This window comes from Silurus aristotelis (genome assembly GCF_946808225.1).
Source record: "Silurus aristotelis genome assembly, chromosome: 1".
In the NCBI taxonomy this organism is placed as follows: Eukaryota; Metazoa; Chordata; class Actinopteri; order Siluriformes; family Siluridae; genus Silurus; species Silurus aristotelis.
Genome location: NC_139574.1, coordinates 2,457,082 through 2,480,914, shown reverse-complemented (window position 1 = coordinate 2,480,914; position 23,833 = coordinate 2,457,082). Strand labels below are relative to the sequence as shown.

General features: G+C 38.1%; 2 protein-coding genes across 2 annotated transcripts in view; one reads left to right on the top strand and one right to left on the bottom strand.

Annotated features, from left to right (window-relative positions):
* The window catches only part of LOC310727127 (uncharacterized protein), a 564,745-nt gene that overhangs the window by 2,723 nt on the left and 538,189 nt on the right, over nucleotides 1–23,833 (top strand). The window contains exons 6-9 of the mRNA XM_083543328.1: nucleotides 110–1,871; nucleotides 4,158–4,331; nucleotides 4,644–4,817; nucleotides 10,784–10,957. Coding sequence (XP_083399454.1) covers nucleotides 110–1,871; nucleotides 4,158–4,331; nucleotides 4,644–4,817; nucleotides 10,784–10,957 — 2,284 coding nt within the window. The remainder of the gene's footprint in view (nucleotides 1–109; nucleotides 1,872–4,157; nucleotides 4,332–4,643; nucleotides 4,818–10,783; nucleotides 10,958–23,833) is intronic.
* LOC310730354 (myelin-oligodendrocyte glycoprotein-like) overlaps nucleotides 1–23,833 on the bottom strand; it is a 225,473-nt gene that overhangs the window by 125,530 nt on the left and 76,110 nt on the right. The gene's annotated exons all lie outside the window — the stretch shown is intronic.

Below are 23,833 nucleotides of genomic sequence, written 5' to 3'. Positions count from 1 at the left end.
AATATAATAACACATCAGTACTGACATTCCATATGATATACAGCTATGAAAATATCAGTAGCTCACAGAGATGATCAGAGAGTTTACATTTTATTCTTCTTTTTATCAGAACTCGTCTCTGTGCACCAGCAAAAACTCAAATCCAAACTGAGAGAGAAATGTCAAAGAATTACTGAAGGAATCTCACAGCATGGAAGCTCAGCACTCCTGAATGAGATCTACACAGACCTCTACATCACAGAGGGTTGGAGTGGAGACGTCAATAATGAACATGAGGTGAGACAGATTGAGACAGTGTCCAGGAGACCAGCAACACAGGAGACACCCATCAAATGTTATGATCTCTTTAAAGACAAGTCCATCAGAAGTGTGCTGACTAAAGGAGTTGCTGGAATTGGAAAAACAGTCTCTGTGCAGAAGTTCATTCTGGACTGGGCTGAAGGAAAAGCAAATCAGGACGTCACCTTCATGTTTCCACTTCCCTTTAGAGAGCTGAATCTGATGAAGCAGAAACATCTCAGTCTGATGGATCTTCTTCATCACTTTTTCCCAGAAATAAAAGAATTACGATTAATAGACTGTGAGAGGAATAAAGTGGTGATGATCTTTGATGGTCTGGATGAGTGTCGACTTCCTCTAAATTTCCAGAACAATGAGAGATTGTGTGATGTGACAGAATCAGCCTCAGTGGATGTGCTGCTGACGAACCTCATCAAGGGGAATCTGCTTTCCTCTGCTCTCCTCTGGATCACCTCTCGACCAGCAGCAGCCAATCAGATCCCTCCTGAGTGTGTAGACCAGGTAACAGAGGTACGAGGGTTCAGTGATCCTCAGAAAGAGGAGTACTTCAGGAAGAGGATCAGTGATCAGAGCCTGGCCAATAAAATCACCACACACATGAAGTCTTCCAGAAGCCTCTACATCATGTGTCACATCCCAGTCTTCTGCTGGATCTCAGCCACTGTTCTAAAGAGAATGTTGGGTGAAGCAGAGAGTGGAGAGATCCCCAAGACTCTGACTCAAATGTTCACACACTTCCTGATCTTTCAGATCAAACATAAGGAACAAAAGTACCATCAGAAATGTGACCCTGATCCTCAGCAGACCAGAGAGAGTATCCTGGCACTGGGAAAACTGGCTTTCCAACAGCTGGAGAAAGGAAACCTGATCTTCTATGAGGAAGACCTGAGAGAGTGTGGCATCGATGTCAGAGAAGCGTCAGTGTACTCAGGAGTGTGTACTCAGATCTTCAGAGAGGAGTTTGGGCTTCACCTGTTCAGTTTTGTACATCTAAGTGTTCAGGAGTTTCTGGCTGCTCTATATGCATTTTTCTCCTTTGTCAGTAGATATGTAACAGAACAGCAAATCAATGATTTGCCTGAACTTTTCACCAAATCAAACATGTCTGATTTCCTAAGGAGTACAGTGGACAAGACCTTACAGAGTGAGAATGGACACCTGGACCTGTTCCTCCGCTTCCTTCTGGGTCTCTCACTGGAGTCCAATCAGATTCTCTTACGAGACCTACTGCCCCAGACAGGAAGTAGCTCTCACAGCAAACAAGGAATAGTCAAGTACATCAAGAAGAAGATCATAGAAAATCCATCTCCAGAGAAATCCATCAATCTGTTCCACTGTCTGAATGAACTGAATGATGATTCTCTAGTACAGGAAGTACAACGTTACCTGAACAGCAGAGATTCCAGGTGTTTCAGTGGAGTCAGACTCTCTCCTGCTCAGTGGTCTGCTCTGGTGTTTGTGTTGCTGAACTCAGAAGAGAATCTGGATGTGTTTGATTTGAGTAAATATGACAGATCAGATGAATGTCTTCTGAGGCTGCTGCCAGTGGTCAAAGCATCCAGAAAAGCTGAGTAAGTCATTTTAAAATGATAAATGTGTTATGAATTTCGTAAATAGACACCACCCATGCTTGCCGATATTATTTTTTCTCCCTCAACAATAGATACTTTCCCAAGGTGATTTTTACAAAATTTTAAAGATTCTAGAGATCATTTGATTAGACAGAAAATGTAATGAGACATGTAGAATGATGTCATCAGAATATTGATGGTGTTTATGTAAACGTGAGTCCAATTTGGGGAAAGAAAAAGATACTGCTCATCTCAAAATTTCCTCTTAAAAAAATGCTAAAATATATGTATATACATTCTGAAAGAATATTTCTTTATTAGACTTAAGACTAATAATTTTAAACTTTTTCATATTAACATAATATTGTTATATAAAATAATTTTAAAGGTAACTACTGAATATGTTGCTGTGTTACAAACCATTAATGCTTAGTGAATGGATAAGCATATATATATATAAAAAATTCATTTCATGGCTTTGCTATGACCTCCAAGTGCCAGAGTGACACTATTTCTATCTTTAGACCTTTCAGAGATGTGAAAATGTTTCTTCTGTCTGTGACAATATTTGTGTTTTAGTCAAATTCCCCAGTGCCTTAAGAAAGTAAAAGCCTTCTCTAATTTAAAGCAATTACATAAATAAATAAAAGACTCTTTAACCTCTTAGCGTTCATTGCTGTGCCCATGCGACCAATATCTAATTGTTCTCAGGTGTTAATGTTTAGCAGTAGATTAAATAAAAAGGGAGCAGAGTAACCATGACTAACAATACATCATTCTAAATCTCTAAGGTTTAAGCAGCGATTTCAGATCACTGTTTCTCAATGGAAATCGTATAACGAATGTATTTGCTGAATTTGTGTGAGCAGTACACAACAACAACATTGATAAAAACTGCACTACTTACATAATTATTGTAATAACGAGTCACAAACACATCCACTGCTGCTAATTCCGGTTTATTAGGAAAGATAAGGGTCCAGTGAACAATATGACGTAAAGCATTTCGGCTCCAAACAAACAATAGTGTTGTAATTTAGATTGTTATTCTTTTGTTTATGTCACAAACCTTCGGCTGGTGTATTGTTTGTATATGTTTCGAAATAACTTTCGCATAAAAAACTGCATTTTGGTGGTGAAAAAACAAATATGGCTGGTAGACTATAGTGTTACAATCTTTTCTAAAATCTTAGACATAAATGGGAGATTTGAAATTTGGTCTGTAATTTGATAGTTTGTTTGGATTCAAATTAGGTTTTTTAATGAGGGGCTTAATAACTGCTAACTTGAGGGGTTTAGGGACGTGACCTAAAGATAGTGAGGAATTAATCATATTTAGAAGAGGCTCACCAGCTGTATATAACACTTCCTTCAGTAGTTTAGTTGGAATGGGATCTAACTGACATGTTGATATGGTTTGGTAATATCATACAGCTCTTCCTGTCCTATACATGTAAATGGATCAGAAAATGCTGTCAAATGTTTGACCTCCACAATTGTTTTTCTAGTACATAAAGTTTTTCATAAAGTCCTAACTACTAAACAGTGATGGAATTATTTTTTCAGATCCCTGATTTGTAGTTAGTTTAGCTACTGTACTGAAAAGGAAGATGGGATTGTTTTAGTTGTTTTCTATGAGTTTGCTCAGGTGTTCAGCTCTAGCAGCTTTTAGCGAATGTCTGCTCATCCAGTCAGTTGATGCTTAAAACCATAAATCTGATCCAGTCTCACCAGGGAGACAGAGTTTTTTTTTATTAAAATTTTGTTATTCAAAACTATACACGTCTGAGTCAGTTTGTATCAATAAAATACAGAGACAATGTTCTCTCATGCAACACACACTGCTCTATACTCCAGAGAGTCAGACTCTCACACGGCTTTCAGCTTGTAGTTGACATGCTTTTCCAACATGCTGCTTACACACACAAAAGCACACACACCCACAAAATAATATAAATAAATGCCAACTGCTCTCACATGCTCTGCAAACGCCACTCCCATGTGCAGAGACATTTCCACCAAATGTATATTTCTATAAACATAAAGGTAGTTAGGTATGAGGGAAAATAAGTTAGCAAAAATATTCAATTATTTATCTTTAATTAATTTAAAACCTGCCTTTTTGTTTTACATTTCCACATTTGTACATTTGCTGTGTGCTGCCCTGTATGACATTACAACCTGCTAATGTTTACATACAATGCAATGGTGTGTGTGTGTGTGTGTGTGTGTGTGTGTGTGTGTGTGAGATGTCAGTGTTCTGATTTATCATTATTTTTCTCCCAGGTTGGGTGAGTGTAATCTCACAGTGGAAAGCTGTAGAATTCTGTCCTCAGTTCTCAGTTCAAACTCCTCCAGTCTGAGAGAACTGGACCTAAGTAACAATAAACTGCGGGATTCAGGAGTGAAGCTGCTCTCTGCTGGACTGGAGAATCCACACTGTACACTGGAGATACTGAGGTCAGATCATCACTTACACACTGTAGATCCTGCATTTCTGTCATATGGCTGTTTTAGATGAATAAAATGTTGTGTGTCCTGAAGCACAATTTGAATAAAGCAGCAACAACTGCTATAGTTTTCCAGATTCATAAATAACAAACACTGAAATAGACGTTTAACAATCTGGAGTTTATTGTTTACATACACACACTTCATTGGCTGTACAGTGTGTGTGTGTGTGTGTGTGTGTGTGTGTGTGTGTGTGTGTGTGTGTGTGTGTGTGTGTGTGTGAGATGTCAGTGTTCTGATTTATCATTATTTCTCTCCCAGGTTGTGTGATTGTAATCTCACAGAGGAAAGTTGTAGAATTCTGTCCTCAGTTCTCAGTTCAAACTCCTCCAGTCTGAGAGAACTGGACCTGAGTGAGATCAAACTGCAGGATTCAGGAGTGAAGCTGCTCTCTGCTGGACTGAAGAATCCACACTGTACACTGGAGATACTGAGGTCAGATCATCACTTACACATTTTGTGTACACATCCATCCATCCATCCATCCATCCATCCATCCATCCATCCATCCATCCATCCATCCATCCATCCATCCATCCATCCCAGCTCTTTACTCTTCCCTTTTTATCCTCTATCTTACTCACTGCACATTGATTTGTTAAATCATCTACAAGCGTGTGATTCTATCTGCTGCAACCTCTCTACAAGATGATGTACAGCACAAGATGCTCCTTCCCCTCTACCATCTGGAACAACATGGCCCCCAGCCACCAGTCTGGTGCACCTGTTTTTAAAACAAAAGAGAGAGAAGTTATGGAAATGTAAATATGTGTCAGGGTGGCGATCACGACGAGGAAGCGGAAGTAACACAATCATTGTTTATTTAACACAAAACACACACAAGTTATGGAGAGCCACCAATTGAGAGCTTGGGACAAGTAATCCTACATGAAAAGCGATGTCCGAAAAATGAAAGTAAATTCAGATGGCAAAGAGTAATCCAACACGGAGACAGAGTTAGGAGACCGAACCAGCTGGAAAGACTGGTTGTATGGGATCCAGGCGATCACCAGCATGACCTTCAAAAACCGACAGTCTGTGACTCGAGAACGTGAGTTTATAAAGTCATCTCCTTAACGAGCCACAGCTGTCGGGAATCGAAGCCGGCACGGCAAAACGAGGCAGCGTGACTGCTCGTTTTGGAGGGCGTGGCAGGGGGATCCCTGACAGCTACCAAGGGGGGTGTGGCAGGGGAATCCCTGACAATATAGACCAGCACAAAGTGTAGCTATTAGTTGCATGAAAGCTGCTGGCATAACTTCGTTAAATACCTGGTGACATGGTGAAATAAATGTCAGTCTTATCAGACTGTAATAATGGAAAGTTGTTCAATTGAATTCAATTAATTTTTATTTGTATATCTCTTTTGAAAATTAACATTCTCTCTAAGCAGCTTTACACAGATAATGTGGTGATAAAAATTAATTAAATGTTCTTTATAAGTGTAAGTTTGTCCCTGATTTAGCCAATGGCAAATGTGGCAAGGAAAAACTCCCCGAGATATCATAACTAAGAAACCTTGAGAGGAACCAGACTTAAGAGGGAACCTATCCTCATCTGGGTTGCACCGAATGTCCATTTATTAGAGATAAACGATGTTGCAGGGTACAGTGATGGTGATCAGAAGCAAACTGTAGCCCTTAGACTGTTTACATTAACTACAGTACAAATCCATCCTCAAAGCGTCTGTTCTTACTCCGGAATTTCATGGATCTCCAGGCCGTAGATATAAAACATCCCCAGCTGCACAGAGTGGCCGCCAATCGGAGAGAACACCATCCAGAGGCAGGCCTGGATGAAGTGGGACGATCCAAGGAGGAAAGAGGGGCAGAAACAGAGAGAGAGAGGAGGGTGACAGGAAGAGAAGGATATGGATTATTAAGTGTCCTTATTGTTGCATGAGAGTTAAAGTCACTGTGCAGTTTGGACTCTGGCAAGACTCACTATGGCAGCATAACTACAAGGGAGAACCAGAAGGTAATACAGACATGAGGGATCTCTGGGATAAGAGACGACCCACCACACCACCATCAACGAACCTGAGTGAACGTGTCAAAGTGAGGGGACGACAGCATACAAATATCCCAGTTCACCAAACACTCCATATCCATGTTCCATCTATATCTGCTCCTTTACCTCAGAAAAATCTACTGATTAAAAAACTTGACTAAAAAAATGTTTTCAGCCTCAACTTGAACACTGATTGGAAGGCTGTTCCATAACTGTGGGTCTTTATAACAGAAAGATCTGCCCCCTGGTGGAGTCTTCATTATTTGAGGTACCAACAGATAGCCTGCACCTTTTGATCTAAATAGGCGTGGAGGATCATACTGGTACAGAAGTTCACTAAGATACTGCGGCGTGAGTGCGTTAAGTGCTTTATACTTCAGTAGTAGTATTTTATAATCAGTGTGGGATGTAATTGGGAGCAGTGTAGATGATTAAAACATGGGTGATGTGATCATATTTTCTAGATCTAGTGAGGACTTTTACTGCTGCATTCTGAACTAAATGAAGCTTATTTATGCACTTACTCCAACACCCAGACAGTAAAGCGTTACAGTAGTCTAATCTAGATGTAACAAAAGCATTAACTAGTTTTTCTGCATCCTCTAACGACATCATATTTCTAATTTGAGCAATATTTTGAAGGTGAAAAAAGGTGATCCTGGTGATATTATTCATCTGAGCCTCAAAGGAAAGACTCGGGTCAATAATCACACCAAGATCTTTGACTGCTGTACACACTGAAACAGAAACACCATCCAGAGATGCTACTTAATTAGAAAGTTTGCTTCTAGCTGCATGTGGTCCTAGTAAAAGTACTTCTATCTTATCTGAGTTGAGCTGATGTAAGTTATCAAGCATCCACGGTCTAATGTCCTTTACACAGTCCTCAATGTTAAGCTGATTTCTCTCATCTGGCTTTGCTGAAATATACATCAGCATAGCAATGCAAGCGAATACCATGTTTATGTAAAATTTCACCCAGCAGATATAAAGAGAAAAGCAGTGGGCCTAAGACAGACCCTCCAAACTTTGGTACTTAATTTTTTCAGTAAAGAGAAATTTATAAAGTCCTCACTACTTCTTTATCTAGTTACTGTACTAAAAGCACTTCAGCTAAGTCCCATGCAGGGACTGTTGCTCTGGTGGTAGGCCTAATCACTTTGCTCCACTGATAAAGTGGACAACCGGGGGTGCTTGCCTACAGAGACCCTGTTAATCAGACCTTAACAAGCTGAAATGATGGCCACATAAACCCTGAGATTAGCAGGACCTGTATCTGTGAAGAATTATTGCAGGAACTCCAGCACTGAAACAACTTGGCAGTGAACTGGATTTGCAGGGTGTGTCATACACCAACCTTCAAAGCGTGCCATTAAGGAATAGCTTCTTCTATTAGAGGAAGACCTAGCACTTGAATAGTTTGTATTATACAGATTCTGAGAGTAGCAAAACCTGTACGTGTAAAGAATTTTTCTTGCATGAACACCAGAACTAAAACACCTTGGCAGTGAACTAGGACTGCATTATGTGTCATATGCCAACCATCTGAGAATGGTAAGCCTTTAGAGGTCAGATATGAAAGTTCCAGACCTCGGGCCAGGGATTTAACACTGTTCCCTGAGCATGAGGTAGGATATCTCTCCTGAGATTTTTTAGTACATCCTGTATTCAGTAAGTGGCGGGACCCCTGTTGGACAAGATATGCACTAGCACTAGCCTATCCAAGAAGTGCGAATGCAGTCCGCTTTTGTTATTTATGTATAAGGCTACTGCAGTGTTGTCCATCCACACTAGGACATGGTAGCCTCATAAGTGCTAGAGGGAGTATTTTAGGGGCTGAAGTACAGCCATCATTTCGAGGCAATTACAATGATGAAATGCCAGTCAAGATGATGACCTCTCCAGATTCCTTTAGCTGGACAGCCATTTAAGACTCTGCTCCAACCTGTGAGGAAAGTGTCTGTTGTTAACATCTTGCGATGACAACACACACCTAGATAAGAAACCAAAGTCAAACTGGGGTCTGAATCACATAGAAAAGGCTACATAGCACAGGGTGCATAACATTTATCTGACTCTGAGGATTGACCCTTGGATGAAGAACCTTCTGAGCCACAACTGAAATGGTCTTATGTGTGGGAGGCCCCAAGGTATCACTGTGACTGTAGCTGCCATGAGACCTAAAACGTTTTTGTCCCTGAATTTGAGACTCAACATCAAGAAAGGCCTAGAGCATGCCTTTCTTGATGTTGAGTCTCAAGTTCAGGGATTTGAGGTGAGCTAGGACGACAACCCATCCAGTCATCTATGAAGTTCAGAATGCAGGTGACCTGGTATCACAGATTGATCGCATACATTATGTGAATCTGTGTGGAGTGACAAGGCTAGGCCGAATGAAAGAACCAAATATCAGTAAAGGTGTAAAAAACTTCTTGCATCTTTCCCAAAAAGACTACTGGCTGTATTAGATCAAAAGGTGCTTCTACTAAATACTGAGCAAAGGGTCTGAATACTTAGTGACCATGTGATATTTCAGTTTTTCTTTTTTAATAAATCTGCAACAATGTCAACAAGTCTGTGTTTTTCTGTCAATATGGTGTCCTATGTGTAAATTAATGAGGAAGAAAAATGAACTTAAATGATTTCAGCAAATGGCTGCAATATAACAAAGAGTGAAAATTTAAGGGGGTCTGAATACTTTCCGTACCCACTGTATGTGAGGGTGGTGCAGGACATGTACGAGGACAGTGTGGCAAAAGTGAAGTGAGCAGTAGGACCGACAGACTGGTTCAAGGTGGAGGTTGGACTGCATCAAGGATTAGCTTTGAGCCCTGCATGCGGGGTGGAGAAGAGTGGCGTGAGGATTTGTGATAGAAGTGAACCTGCGAGAGAAAGGTAAAGATTATAGGTCTGTGTTGAGACCTGAGATGTTGTATGGTTTAGAGACAGTGGCATTAAGTAAAAGACAGGAGGAGGAGCTGGAGGTAGCAGAGCTGAAGATGTTGAGATGTTCATTTGGAGTAAAGAGGATGGACAGGATTAGAAACAAGTTAATTAGAGGGACAGTGCATGTAGGATGTTTTGGAGACAAGGTGAGGAAGATGTGATTGAGATGGTTTGGACATGTGCAGATGTTGGACATGGAGTATATTAGTAGTAGAATGCTGAGGATGGAGCCACCAGGAAAAAGCGAAAAAGGAAGGAAAAAAGTAGGTTCAAGGTTGTGGTTAGGGTAGTTGGTTTGAAAGAGGCAGAGGTAGAGCACAGAATAGTATGGAGAGGGATGAGCCGCTGTGGCGAACCTCAATAGGAGCAGCCGAAAGAAGAAGAAAACTGTGCACTACACAGTGAAACCAAACCCCAGGACCAAGGTGCTACAGCAAACAACATAAATTAAAAAAAGTAACACTGAAGTACACATAACTCTAAACTAACAACACAAACTGTCCATAGGACAGGATTGTTCATATACAGTGTGAAGATTAGGTTGTGTGCAAACAATTGTGCAAAAATACAGTACAAAAGGTTGTGCAAAAGGCATTGTCCATATACAAATAAAAAAAAAGACGTATAAACATTTGACTGTATGTAAACTTTTAATTCAACAAAAGTGTGCAAACAGAAGTTTGTGCAAAAAAATTATTATTTTATTTTTTTTCTGTTGATTTTGAATCAGTACAGGTTTTTCATGTTAAGGAGTCTGATGACTTGTCGGAAAACACTGTTGCGCAATCTGGACGAGAGACCAGAATGCTTCTGTACCTCTTACCAGACGTCAGTGAAGAGTGTGTGTGAGGGGTGTGTGTGGTCATACACAGTGCTGGTGGCTTTACATATCCAAAGTGTAGTGTAAATGTCCATGATGGAAGGAAGAGACACCTTGATGATCTTCTCAGCTGTCCTCACTATCCGCTGTAGGGTGAGGACAGCTGAAACAATCATCAAGGTGTCTCTTCCTTCCATCATGGACATTTACATCACATGAGAGAGTGCAGTTTCCAAACCAGGCAGTAATGCAACTAATCAGGATGCTTTTGATGGTCTCTCCTTAGAAGGATGTGAGGATGTGTGGTAGAAGCTGTGCCTTCCTCAGCTTTCTCAGAAAGTAGAAATGCTGCTGGGCTTTCCTTGTTATTGAGCTGGTGTTGAGGGACCAGGTGACGTTCTCTGAAAGGTAAACACCAAGGAACTTGGTTCTCTCCACAATCTCCATGGAGGAGCCACAATGAACATAAAATAGCAGTTGAATCAGGGCTACGTGTCCGAATTCGTGCCGTTTTCGACACACATGCTTTATAACCAGTCGAACAAAGAATGTTCTATAAGCATTATAAAATGCAGCATTGAGTGTGGGGAATAGGAAACTGACACATTTTCATTTTTTCTCCCAGGTTGTGTGGGTGTAATCTGACAGAGAAAAGCTGTAAAATTCTGTCCTCAGTTCTCAGTTCAAACTCCTCCAGTCTGAGAGAACTGGACCTGAGTGAGAATAAACTGCAGGATTCAGGAGTGAAGCTGCTCTCTGCTGGACTGAAGAATCCACACTGTACACTGGAGATACTGAGGTCAGATCATCACTTACACACTGTAGATCCTGCATTTCTGTCATATGGCTGTTTTAGACGAATAAAATGTGTGTCCTAAAGCACAATTTAAATAAAGCAGCAACAACTGCTATAGTTTTCCAGATTCATAAATAACAAAATAACTGAAATAGATGTTTAACAATCTGGGGATGTACATACAGTATTGTTCAAAATAATAGTAGTACAATGTGACTAACCAGAATAATCCAGGTTTTTTAGTATATTTTTTATTGCTACGTGGCAAACAAGTTACCAGTAGGTGCAGTAGATTCTCAGAAAATAAACAAGACCCAGCATTCATGATATGCACGCCTGTAAGGCTGTGCAATTGGGCAATTAGTTGAAAGGGGTGTGTTAAAAAAAATAGCAGTGTGGCATTCAATCACTGAGGTCATCAATTTTGTGAAAAAACAGGTGTGAATCAGGTGGCCCCTATTTAAGGATGAAGCCAGCACTTGTTGAACATGCATTCGAAAGCCTGAGGAAAATGGGTCGTTCAAGACATTGTTCAGAAGAACAGCGTACTTTGATTAAAAAGTTGATTGGAGAGGGGAAAACCTATAAAGAGGTGCAAAAAATTATAGACTGTTCAGCTAAAATGATCTCCAATGCCTTAAAATGGAGAGCAAAACCAGAGCGACGTGGAAGAAAACGGAAGACAACCATCAAAATGGATCGAAGAATAACCAGAATGGTAAAGGCTCAGCCCATGATCAGCTCCAGGATGATTAAAGACAGTCTGGAGTTACCTGTAAGTACTGTGACAGTTAGAAGACGTCTGTGTGAAGCTAATCTATTTTCAAGAATCCCCCGCAAAGTCCCTCTGTTAAAAAAAAGGCATGTGCAGAAGAGGTTACAGTTTGCCAAAGAACACATCAACTGGCCTAAAGAGAAATAGAGGAACATTTTGTGGACTGATGAGAGTAAAATTGTTCTTTTTGGGTCCAAGGGCCACAGACAGTTTGTGAGACGACCCCCAAACTCTGAATTCAAGCCACAGTACACAGTGAAGACAGTGAAGCATGGTGGTGCAAGCATCATGATATGGGCATGTTTCTCCTACTATGGTGTTGGGCCTATTTATCGCACACCGGGGATCATGGATCAGTTTGCATATGTCAAAATATTTAAAGAGGTCATGTTGCCTTATGCTGAAGAGGACATGCCCTTGAAAATTTTTTTTTAACAAGACAATGACCCCAAACACACTAGTAAACGAGCAAAGTCTTGGTTCCAAACCAACAAAATTAATGTTATGGAGTGGCCAGCCCAATCCCCGGACCTTAATCCAATCGAGAACTTGTGAGTGGAATAACAGCTGAGAGGTGCCACAAGTTGGTTGACTCCATGCCACACAGATGTGAAGCAGTTTTAAAAAACTGTGGTCATACAACTAAATATTAGTTTAGTGATTCACAGGATTGCTAAATCCTAGAAACAAAAATGTACAAAATAGTTTTGAGTTTGTACAGTCAACGGCATACACTGCTATTTTTTTGAACACACCCCTTTCAACTAATTGCCCAATTGCACAGCCTTACGAGCGTGCATATCATGAATGCGGGGTCTTGTTTGTTTTCTGAGAATCAACTGCACCAACTGGTAACTTGTTTGCCACGTAGCAATAAAAAATATTCTAAAAACCTGGATTATTTAGGTTAGTCACATTGTACTGCTATTATTTTGAACAATACTGTATGTGTGCATGCATATGTGGATTAATCTATAATTGTCGATCTCTCTGCAGGCTGGATTGGTGCAGTATTACAGATGAAGGTTGTGCTGCTCTGGTTTCAGCTCTGAGGTCAAACACCTCATCACACCTGAGAGAACTGAATCTGAACTACAATGAACCAGGAGGATCAGGAGTGAAGCTGCTCTCTGATCTACTGAAGGATCCACACTGTAAACTGGAGACACTACAGTGAGTTACTGAGTTACTGTTCATTTGTATGCAGGTTCTACATTTCTGTTCATGTTCTAGTGGAATGTGTGTATTTGGGGCTCTGCAGTATAAATCCTGTACATTGCAGCCGTTAAACACTCAAACAGCTTTAAGATTCTACACTCAGAAGATCAACACTGATCTTGTGTAGAGTGTAAATACTGATTATGATGAAGGTGATAAAAATCTGATAATTTTACTCTCCTTTATTACAGGATCTGATCTGAGTCTCACACACAGAGGATTATGAGGAAAAAACACAAACATGATCAACATGTAAAGTATTTTCACTCCATACAGTAGAACTGAATCAGAGTACAGACTGAGGAAAATCTTTATACTGATACAAAAGTCTAGTTTGGTTGATTATGTGAATTTTTGTGATAAATCTTTTTTACTTTTATTATCCTATATATTTTATCATTATATCAGATTTGTGTTCATACAAAAAAAATGCATATTGTTCCTTCAAAACTGTTTTCTATTATATTTACCAGTGTAACAGTGCTGCTGTATGTAAATGAATTGTAATTACAAAGCATTTGATTAGCAGGTAAAATCCACTCCTCACCCCATACACAGCTTGACAGCATAACCAGTTAAAGGGAACATAAAGAAAAGGAAAAGAGTGAGAGAAGAGATGAGAAAATATAAACAATAAGTTGGTATTTAAAAATGGTGCAAATATATTAGACATGCAAAAGGAGCAAAAGGTAGAACAGGTAATGAGGTAAAACAGAGCAGAAACAGTAGTAATGATTATGAGAATGTAAGGTGCAGTGTGCAGATGCAGAATGAGGACTTATGGGATTTGTTTAGATGGACATATTCACATTGAGAAGTCTGATAGCTTGTGGGAAGAAGCTCCTCCTAAAGCTCTCAGATTTGGCCATCAGACAGCAGAAGCACTTGCCTGATGGTAGCAGAGTAAACAGACAGATACTGGGGTGATTAGGGTCCTTGATGATTTGAAAAGCCCTGCTTCTGCTTCGACTGTTGTAGATGTGCTGCAGAGAGCTGTTATTTATAAACATGAACAAAAATGACCCCTGCCTTAAGAGACTAAACTGGAGCTCAAAAGGCTTCCATACCAGCCCAATTCACACCAAATTACCAACCCAGTCTCACGCCATTTCGTGATGTCGTCATGAAATTTATTCTACTGATTCGTGTTCATGGACACAAATTTCCCTCTTTTTTTGTGTCACTCAGCACGACTTTCCATCTAATGTATTTCAATATGGAGTATCTTTCGTGCCTCCACCACATTTTATCTTTCTGCCACTGGGCACCACAGACGCTGTATTGTTTTTTCTTCATTTTTTAATCTTCAAGCACTTTTACTCAACATTTAATCAGGAGATTTTAGTCTTGTTTTTATTGCTTTATATTCTGTAAGCTACTCGTTATTATAAACCATCATCAGTGGTTCCTTCCAGTCACAATACAGTAAATATTTTCTCCTGGGGAATTAACAAGACTGCAGATTTGTGCCTCGGCCATCGCTTCTAAATGCTGTTTCTATTAGAAATAGTGTTTTTCCGTTGGTTTGGTGTCAAATGTAACAGTAAATACTACAGTACCCATGAGTCTTAGAGCGTTACTATATGAAGACTGAGGGTAAAACTACCTGAGGGCCCGCCGCCGATTCTCTTTTGATGACATCCTCATCTTTTCTCAACATAAACATGAAAGTGTGCTTTATATTTCAACATTACAATGTTATTGACCATCGGTTTTAATTGTTTCTGTTTTTATTGTGAGAAATAAAGTGTTGTTGTGGATTAATGAATACAAATGTATATGAAATTCAAATTTTCACTTTTTTTGTAATTCTAATAAACAATATCAAATATATATTTTTTAATGTCATCATGCAAAGGAGTTTTTGAATTTGGATTGTTTTCTGTTTACAACACAATTTTTATTTGTGAAATTCATGTAGTGTTTTTTATTTGGGAATCACGGTCAAAGGAGTTGGATGGTATTTCATAAATGTAAAGGTATTTTTGGTATTGATCTAAAAATATTCTATGATTCTATTTGCTCATTGCTTTATAGGACAGCTTTTAAGACAGCTGTACTAATGAAAGAAAAATTGTTTTGCTGTAAGGGCTACCTCCAGATTGTTTTCTAAAGCTTGTATTTTAATGGGTTTTTTTGTGTTTTTATTTGTTTGCTTATCTGTTTAAATTTCTTTTTTTTTTCATTAGTTTATAACTATTTTAGTAGACTGTCACTGTGTTTGGTATTCTGTTTGTGTATTTACTTTAGTGTTTTCTGTTAGTTCAAGTTCAGGTGTTGTATGCATTCCATTTAAGTGCTATATTAAAAAAAATAATAATAATAATAAAATAAATAATAATAATAATAATAATAATGCATCTGAAAGAAAGGAAGGAAGGAAGGGAGTAAGGAAGTTTTGGATAGTTGACGTCAGCATTACCCATGATCCTCAGCCTCCGTTGCTATTTTTCTCATTGTGCTCAAACCAGTGTCCAGGTAAATTATGAGGCTCATAACTAATGATCACATTTTGTTTAAATGTTGTAATTGATGTCTTTCTTCGCCATTAAACCCACACATTTTACTCCTTATCAGCTTAAAAGAAAAAAAGACAAATTGTGAAATAAGACTTGTTAAACGGGGTAGTTAACTTCATTATAAGTTAAGTCTAGAATAAGTTCTATCAGATGAAGGGTAACTTAGTGTGGAACACTGCATTATTGTGTGGGTTTGGGGTCATTTGATCTCAGTCATCATGGTGTAGAATAACCAGGGACGTGGGGGACGTTTACATTTAAAAAGTGTGTTAAAGTTTTCAAGATCCAGTCTAAAAGAAACAAACAAAAAAATGGAATCATTATTACATTTAACACTTTTGTCCCCTCACTTCTGAAATGTGGCTACACACCTGAATGTGTCAGTAATAACAATAGAACTTTACTAACATTACTACACATAACATTGCCTTTAAATCTGTAAATGATGAACCCCAGACGCATGTTACATGCCTTTTAACAGTTGTACCGGAAAACTGTGAATTTTTATTCATTTATTTTAAGTATTTATAAGAAAATAGAAATCTCTCATTATTGGGGTAAATCAATCTATCTATCTATCTATCTATCTATCTATCTATCTATCTATCTATCTATCTATCTATCTATCTATCTATCTATCTATCTATCTATCTATCTATCTATCTATCATTTTCTATCTGTCTATTTTTCGAAACGATTTGTATACATCTATCTCTCTAATTATATTTCTATCCATCTTTCTAATTTATATCATTATTTATCTCTCAGTCTTCATTTCATAAACTTCCTTCTCTATCTGTCTTCGTCTGCTTGTCCATTTTATCCATCTTTGTCAGTCTGTTCTTAGTCTGTCAGTTTGATATAATGCCAGGGAGGTCTACAAAAAAGATTAGTCCCTTTTGTTTTTGACTTTGTTTTATTTTGCACCCAGAAGATCTGTTCCAATTGTAAAAAGGAGCAGCCTCTGAAGCAGCGGCTCATGAAGAAGCTTTAGAGGTGAGATAACTGGGTGTGTGGTTGTAAGAAGAACCACAACATTGCATCCACAAAGGATGCATCCATCGTCATGTTATGTACAATTTCTTACGTGACATTAAACTGTCCAGATAAATTCAGTGGTAGCATTTGTGATTTAACGATTTTATATATTTTATGTCAGAACAAATGTAAAAAGTATTTTTTTTTTTTTATCAGCTTTGAAGGCAGATGTACAGTGAGGAAAATAAATATTTGAACACCCTGCTATTTTGCAAGTTCTCCCACTTAGAAATCATGGAGGGGTCTAAAATTGTCATCGTAGGTGCATGTCCACTGTGAGAGACATAATCTAAAAAGAAAAATCCAGAAATCACAATATATGATTTTTAAACTATTTATTTGTATTATACAGCTGCAAATAAGTATTTGAACACCTGTCTATCAGCTAGAATTCTGACCCTCAAAGACCTGTTAGTCTGCCTTTAAAATGTCAACCTCCACTACATTTATTATCCTAAATTAGATGCACCTGTTTGAGGTCGTTAGCTGCATAAAGACACCTGTCCACCCCATACAATCAGTAAGAATCCAACTACTAACATGGCCAAGACCAAGAGTTGTCCAAAGACACTAGAGACAAAATCGTACACCTCCACAAGGCTGGAAAGGGCTACGGGGAAATTGCCAAGCAGCTTGGTGAAAAAAGGTCCACTGTTGGAGCAATCATTAGAAAATGGAAGAAGCTAAACATGACTGTCAATCTCCCTCGGACTGGGGCTCCCTGCAAGATCTCACCTCGTGGGGTCTCAATGATCCTAAGGAAGGTGAGAAATCAGCCCAGAACTACACGGGAGGAGCTGGTCAATGACCTGAAAAGTGCTGGGACCACCATTTCCAAGGTTACTGTTGGTAATACACTAAGACGTCATGGTTTGAAATCATGCATGGCACGGAAGGTTCCCCTGCTTAAACCAGCACATGTCCAGGCACGTCTTAAGTTTGCCAATGACCATTTGGATGATCCAGAGGAGTCATGGGAGAAAGTCATGTGGTCAGATGAGACCAAAATATAACTTTTGGGTCATAATTCCACTAAACCTGTTTGGAGGAAGAAGAATGATGAGTACCATCCCAAGAACACCATCCCTACTGTGAAGCATGGGGGTGGTAGCATCATGCTTTGGGGGTGTTTTTCTCCACATGGGACAGGGCAACTGCACTGTATTAAGGAGAGGATGACCAGGGCCATGCATTGCGAGATTTTCGGGAACAACCTCCTTCCCTCAGTTAGAGCACTGAATATGGGTCGATGACCCGAAGCACTCAGCCAGGATAACCAAGGAGTGGCTCTGTAAGAAGCATATCAAATACTTATTTGCAGCTGTATCATACAAATAAATAGTTTAAAAATCATATATTGTGATTTCTGGATATTTTTTTTAGATTATGTCTCTCACAGTGGACATGCACCTACGATGACAATTTTAGTTGACAAATTTAGACAGTTTTTATTTTAGTTGTAAAACCCCTAACTAATCACATCTTAGCCTTAACACATCACCATTTTAAATTATCTCCCACAGCAACATTGGAACACACAGCATCAGATACTGTGGGAATGATAAGAAGCGCAACACACATGTATGTCAAAATTCCAGATTACTACATTGTCATTTTGGCCTCCACAGAGCCACAAAATTGTATTGTATGATTCATTTCATTTATATAAATGTTTTTAAAGATAAACAATTAACACGTTAACCATGAGTAATTTTTTACTGCACCTGTTACATAACACTTGTTTAACATGCACAGGTTGGAACCAGGATTCCAGTGGCAGTGATGATCAGCTGATGATGCTGCATCTCACACCCTGTGACCCATTGGAGAACACAAGCAACCTGGAGGAGGTGAGGACCACAAGAAGGTGGAGGAGACAAGAAACATGCTGGTGGAGCCGATGAGCACTATAGAGGAGCAGGCGACCATTATATTATTCAATTTAATTCAAACTTTATTTATATAGCACATAACAACTACCAGGTACAACCAAGTTTATTTTACAAAGTGCAAAAGGCAATGTGCAAAATAGTAAAAAAATTAGAGTTAACATAAAAGTAATTAAAATACTAATATCATAAAAGTAAGAACTAATCTCATCAGCACGTCTTTCTTAGCGTTCGTTCCATCCGGCTCTGCCTTTAAACTAATATTAATAAATGGGAGAAGTCTTTATTTATTATATTAAACAATTATCAATATTTATTTAATAACAAAAATATTAATTTATTTATGTATTTATTTTTATGTTTAGATTCTTATAATGCATTAGCATGAGCTGTCGATCTACCGGTACACATTTACGAGTGCATGTTTGCTGCGTAAAAATATTGATTTTTGAATTGTACTGAACAAAATTCAGCAGAAGGATTTACTGAAAAATGCAAATTAATTTTCAAAGCAGCACAACACCTGACTTTAAAACAAGCAGCGCTCATGTATTTAATGAAATGACAGCATTGTGAAGTTAATGAAGTGATCATAAAAATAAAGAAAATCATAAGGTACCATTGTACCATTTAAAAAATTTTATTACCTTGAATTTATTATAATTTATTTAACTTTTTAAAGACCTGCTGAAACCCTGTAAGGACAAAACTGAGAGTGACGGACGAATTGTAAACAAAATAATCATCTTTGAAATCAAGAATGTGTTTTATAATGTTTATCTTTAATGGTGCAGTAGTAAAATGTAATACAAGTTTTATCCATTATAACACTCATAGCTAAAATACCCCAACTCCATTGCTTGGTTTAATTTTAACAATATAGAATGCATACAGATGTTGGTGTGGTAAATCAATGAGCATTCTACAAATACACAGATATTGGGCGAGTCCATTTCATTCAACACAGTCCTTTGTGCAGATCCATTAGGGGAAATACAGAAAAACAAAACAGCAAGTGGTAGGAAGTGGTAGCCAAAGATCAGATATTTTAGGATGTAATTATGAAGAGTAACAGTAATGCGTGTATTCCATCAATGCAGTTAATGAAAGCTGTGCTCCACCTTTTCAACACACTCTCCTCACTAGTCTACACATTTCTACCTGCAGACTAACTTGCAGCTTGGTTCCTTTGCCTGGCCAATCGCTACAAATCCTTTTCTCCTTCCTGAGTGTCCAACTTCTCCTACAGCTCCTCATATGCCTTTTCCTTTGCTTTTGCCACATCCCTCTTTACCTGCTGCTGCATCTCCTTGTACTCCTGCATACCTTTCCTGCACTTCCTCATTTTACCACCATGTCTCTTTGTCTTCCTTTCTCTTTCCAGATGTTACACCAAGTACCTTTCTAGCTGTCTCCCTTATCACTTCTGCAGTAGTTGCCCAATCATCCAGCACCTCTTCACCACCACAGAGCCCCTGTCTGACCTCTTCGCTGAACCTCACACTACAGTCTTCCTCCTTCAGTTTCTACCATCTTATTCTTCTTTCAGTCCTCACACTCCTCTTCTTCTTCTTCACCTCTAAAGCCATCTTCATTTCATTTTATTTATTTGACAGGGACAATGCAACATACATAGTGTCAAAGCAAGCTTGTCACTGAAATGCTACATAAAAAGTTTATAGCAAATGCTAATTTTCAACTCCAGTCCCTGGTTGGGCCCTAAACACAGTACAATTTACATACTAAACTACTTCAATTTAAACAAATAACATGATATGGACAATTCCTGTTCCTAGTCATACACAATAAAATTTACCCATGAGATTTACCCATAAAGTTTACATACACACATATCATATACAACTCCTACCTACTAGTTAAAAATTAGTGCACCTTTGGTTTGTCTTTAACCAGTTTTTTAGCCTGGAAGTAAACATATTAAAGTCCAGTATAGTCTTAATGTCAGATGGTAATGAGTTCCAGAGTTTGGAGCTCTTCACAGAGAAGGTAGTCTGACCAAAACTGGTCCTACAGTATGGGATTTTACAGTCATGATTTGTAAAACTCCTAGTGACTCGAATGCTGCTATGTCTCTCAATTAATGAACTTAATGGCTCAGGTACTAAATGATTAATGCACTTGTAAATTAATTTAAGAAAGCAAAAATTGCTAAAACTCTCAAAATTCATTAAATTATATTTCTTAAAAATGGTACAGTGATGGTGTCGAATTGGTTTTTTGTCCATAATTTGTATTGCTCTGTTGTATACAGAACGTATGCATTTGGTTGCAGTAGGAGTGGTTTGAGCCCATGCTGTCATGCAGTACGATATATGAGAAAAGATTATACCATGCATGTACAGCAGGGCTGCCTGGTGCGGTATAAAACTTCTAATTAATTTAAAACAATTGAGATTACTTTGTATTGTTTTTAAAATGTTCTTTATGTGCTTATCAAATTTTAGTTGAGGATCTAAAACCAATCCTAGATATTTGAATTCTGTAACTGGATTAATTTCTGTATTTTGTATATTAATATTAAATCTTCCTTTTAAATCGAGTTTTTTAATGGAAAAGCACATAGAAACTGTTTTTGTGAGATTTAAAACTAGTTGATTTTGGATGAGCCATTGTTGAATGTCAAACATACTAGTAGACAATACAGCTGCAGCCTGCTCAGGTGACTTAGCGGGTGCATAAATAACTGCATCATCCGCATAAAGCTGACATCTGGCATCAGAGCAGTGCAGGGGCAAGTTATTTATAAAAAGACTAAACAGCATGGGGCCAAGTATAGTACCCTGTGGAATGCCCATTTTTATGTTTGAGAGTGTGGATATGTTTTGATCAACTTTAACACACTGTACTTTAGACTGGAGGTAAGATGTAAACCACAACACTGCCTCATTTGAAAAATTTAAATGTAACATTTTAGATAAAAGCAAACTATGATTGACCATATCAAATGCCTTTTTAAGGTCAATAAATACAGCCCCCACCACATTACCCTTGTCCAGGGACTTTTTTACTTTTTCAATTAAACAGCAGTTTGCTATTTCTGTTGAATAACCTGGTCTAAACCCAAACTGGTGAGGATGGAGTAGCTGCCTGGCTTCTAAATGGTCACTTAGTTGCACTACTACAACTTTTTCAATAATTTTAGATAAGACTTGTAAAATCGATATCGGGCGATAGTTACTCATTGAGTCTTGGCTACCACTTTTGAACACAGGAATAATTATACCTTGTTTCCATGCACTGGGAAATGTACTGTTTCTAATAGAAAGATTAACAAGGTGGGTCAATGGTTTGACAAGGACATCCTTATACTTTTTAAGAAAACAACTGTTCATCCTAAAAATGTCATCAGACTTAGAATTTGGAAGTTTATTTATTATTTCTGCAACTTTTATATCCGACACCTCTTTAATATAAAAGGAATCTGTTGAGGTTGCTCTCAATGGATAATTGAGAGGATTGACAAGCTGGAATTTTTTTGTTAGTTCTTCAACTGATTGTAAAAAATATGAATTAAATTTCATCAGCCATAGTGGCACAATCGGTTATACAATTTCCATTAATGTTAAGTTCTGTAATCTTTTTATGTTTATTTGATTTATTAGTCAGATTATTTAAATGCCTCCAAAGTGGATTATTGTTGCCTTTAGCACTATCAATTAAATGAGTGTAATATGTCACTTTTGCTTTTCGCAGCTCAGATACAACCTTGTTCCTAAAACTTCTGTAAGTCAGGAGATCGGTATTAAGTTTAGATCTTAAAGATGTTTACAGAGCTAAATCTCGTTTTTTCATAAGGTTACATATTTCATTATTTATCCAGGGCACCGTGAAATCTTTTTGTTTAGGTTTTATTTGCTTTGTAAATTTTTCCATTAGATTTGTAATAGATGTGGTCATAAAATTACAACACTCCTCTACATCATCTAGTGTCATAATTAGTTCCCAGTTTATATTTTTAAGCTCTCTTTCAAATTGAATTATTCTACTTTTAGGAATAATAAACTGTATTTTTTCATGAACAGGTTTACCAAAGTCCTGCAGGCGCTTCTTCGTCAGTTTCCTAACAGTCAAAGTCATGTTGTGGTCCGAGAGTCCAGTAATCAAATTATAAATCTGCATTATTCGTTCAGGTCTATTTGTAAATGCTAAATCAATGAGGGTCTTGGTGTGCCTTGTTATTCTTGTGGGTCCTACAATTATTTGTCGATAGTTGTATTTTGTCATAAGTGCTTTAAGTTTATGTTAACAGTTTTTATCAGACCAGTTAATATTATAGTCACCATACCATACTACACCATACGTCTCTCTATAAAAGTCCAGTTGTTTAACTATAACATTTAATTCATCATAAAACTTAACATTATGAGAAGGCGGATTATAGAGGACAGAGATATTAAAATTCATAGTAGGCGAAAGGATTACATTTAGGGCTAAACATTCCAGGGGGGTATTCAGTTCAACATTTTCTCCAGCTCCGCTGCATGAGGCGTTGATGCAATCAGGGGCGGTATCACCTGCGCGTATTCACCTGGGTCAGGCGTTACCTCCACAGAGCTAGCCCGGCGATTAAGCATGGGGCCTGGGTTCAGATGCACATCTCCAGCCAAAAGTATCAGCACCATTATTACTTTGGATGCGTGCGCTCTATATCTTACAGATCATCATCTGATGCTGACTAGCTACACTGTCCCCTGTCCAACACCTTACAGTCTGAAAATCTTTCAGGTGGTATCTCGTGCATAGAATGTAGTCCACCTGTGTGCACCTTCCTCCGCTCTTATACTTCACCCTATACTTCTTCTTTTTAAAATATGTATTTACCCCTGTCATTTTCATCCTTTTAGCAAAATCTATCACCATCTGCCCTTCCACATTCCTCTCCTTAAAGCCACACCTACCATCACCTCCTCATCTTCTCTGTTCCCATTACCATGCCCATTAAAGTCTGCTTCAATCACTAATCTTTCTAATACTAGGTTTACTTTCCACCACTTAATCTAACTCACTCCAGAATTTTTCTGTATTAATATAAATGACATTGTTGCGCCAGTAGGTGGCGATGAACCATTTGAATCTTTGAATCATTAAAAGTTTGCTTTTAATCAGTTTGCTTAAAACACAAAATAAGCCTTAAACCATCAACATTTTTCCTGTCTTGTGAAAATTTTTATTTTTTATTTTTCAAAGGATAGAAATGGAGTACATGATCGGTATTTGGCAGACGCCCTTATCCAGAGTGACTTACAACTGAGCAGTTAAGGGTTTAGGGACCTTGTTTCTATAAATATTAAATTCTTATTTAAATAATTTTATCATTACAATTCTCTAAATTACTGTTCTATTTCAAATCTCTAAAATGTGTATTTGTAACTAAAACATATGAAAATGTTTCAGGAACTGTTTAAATATATATACAAAC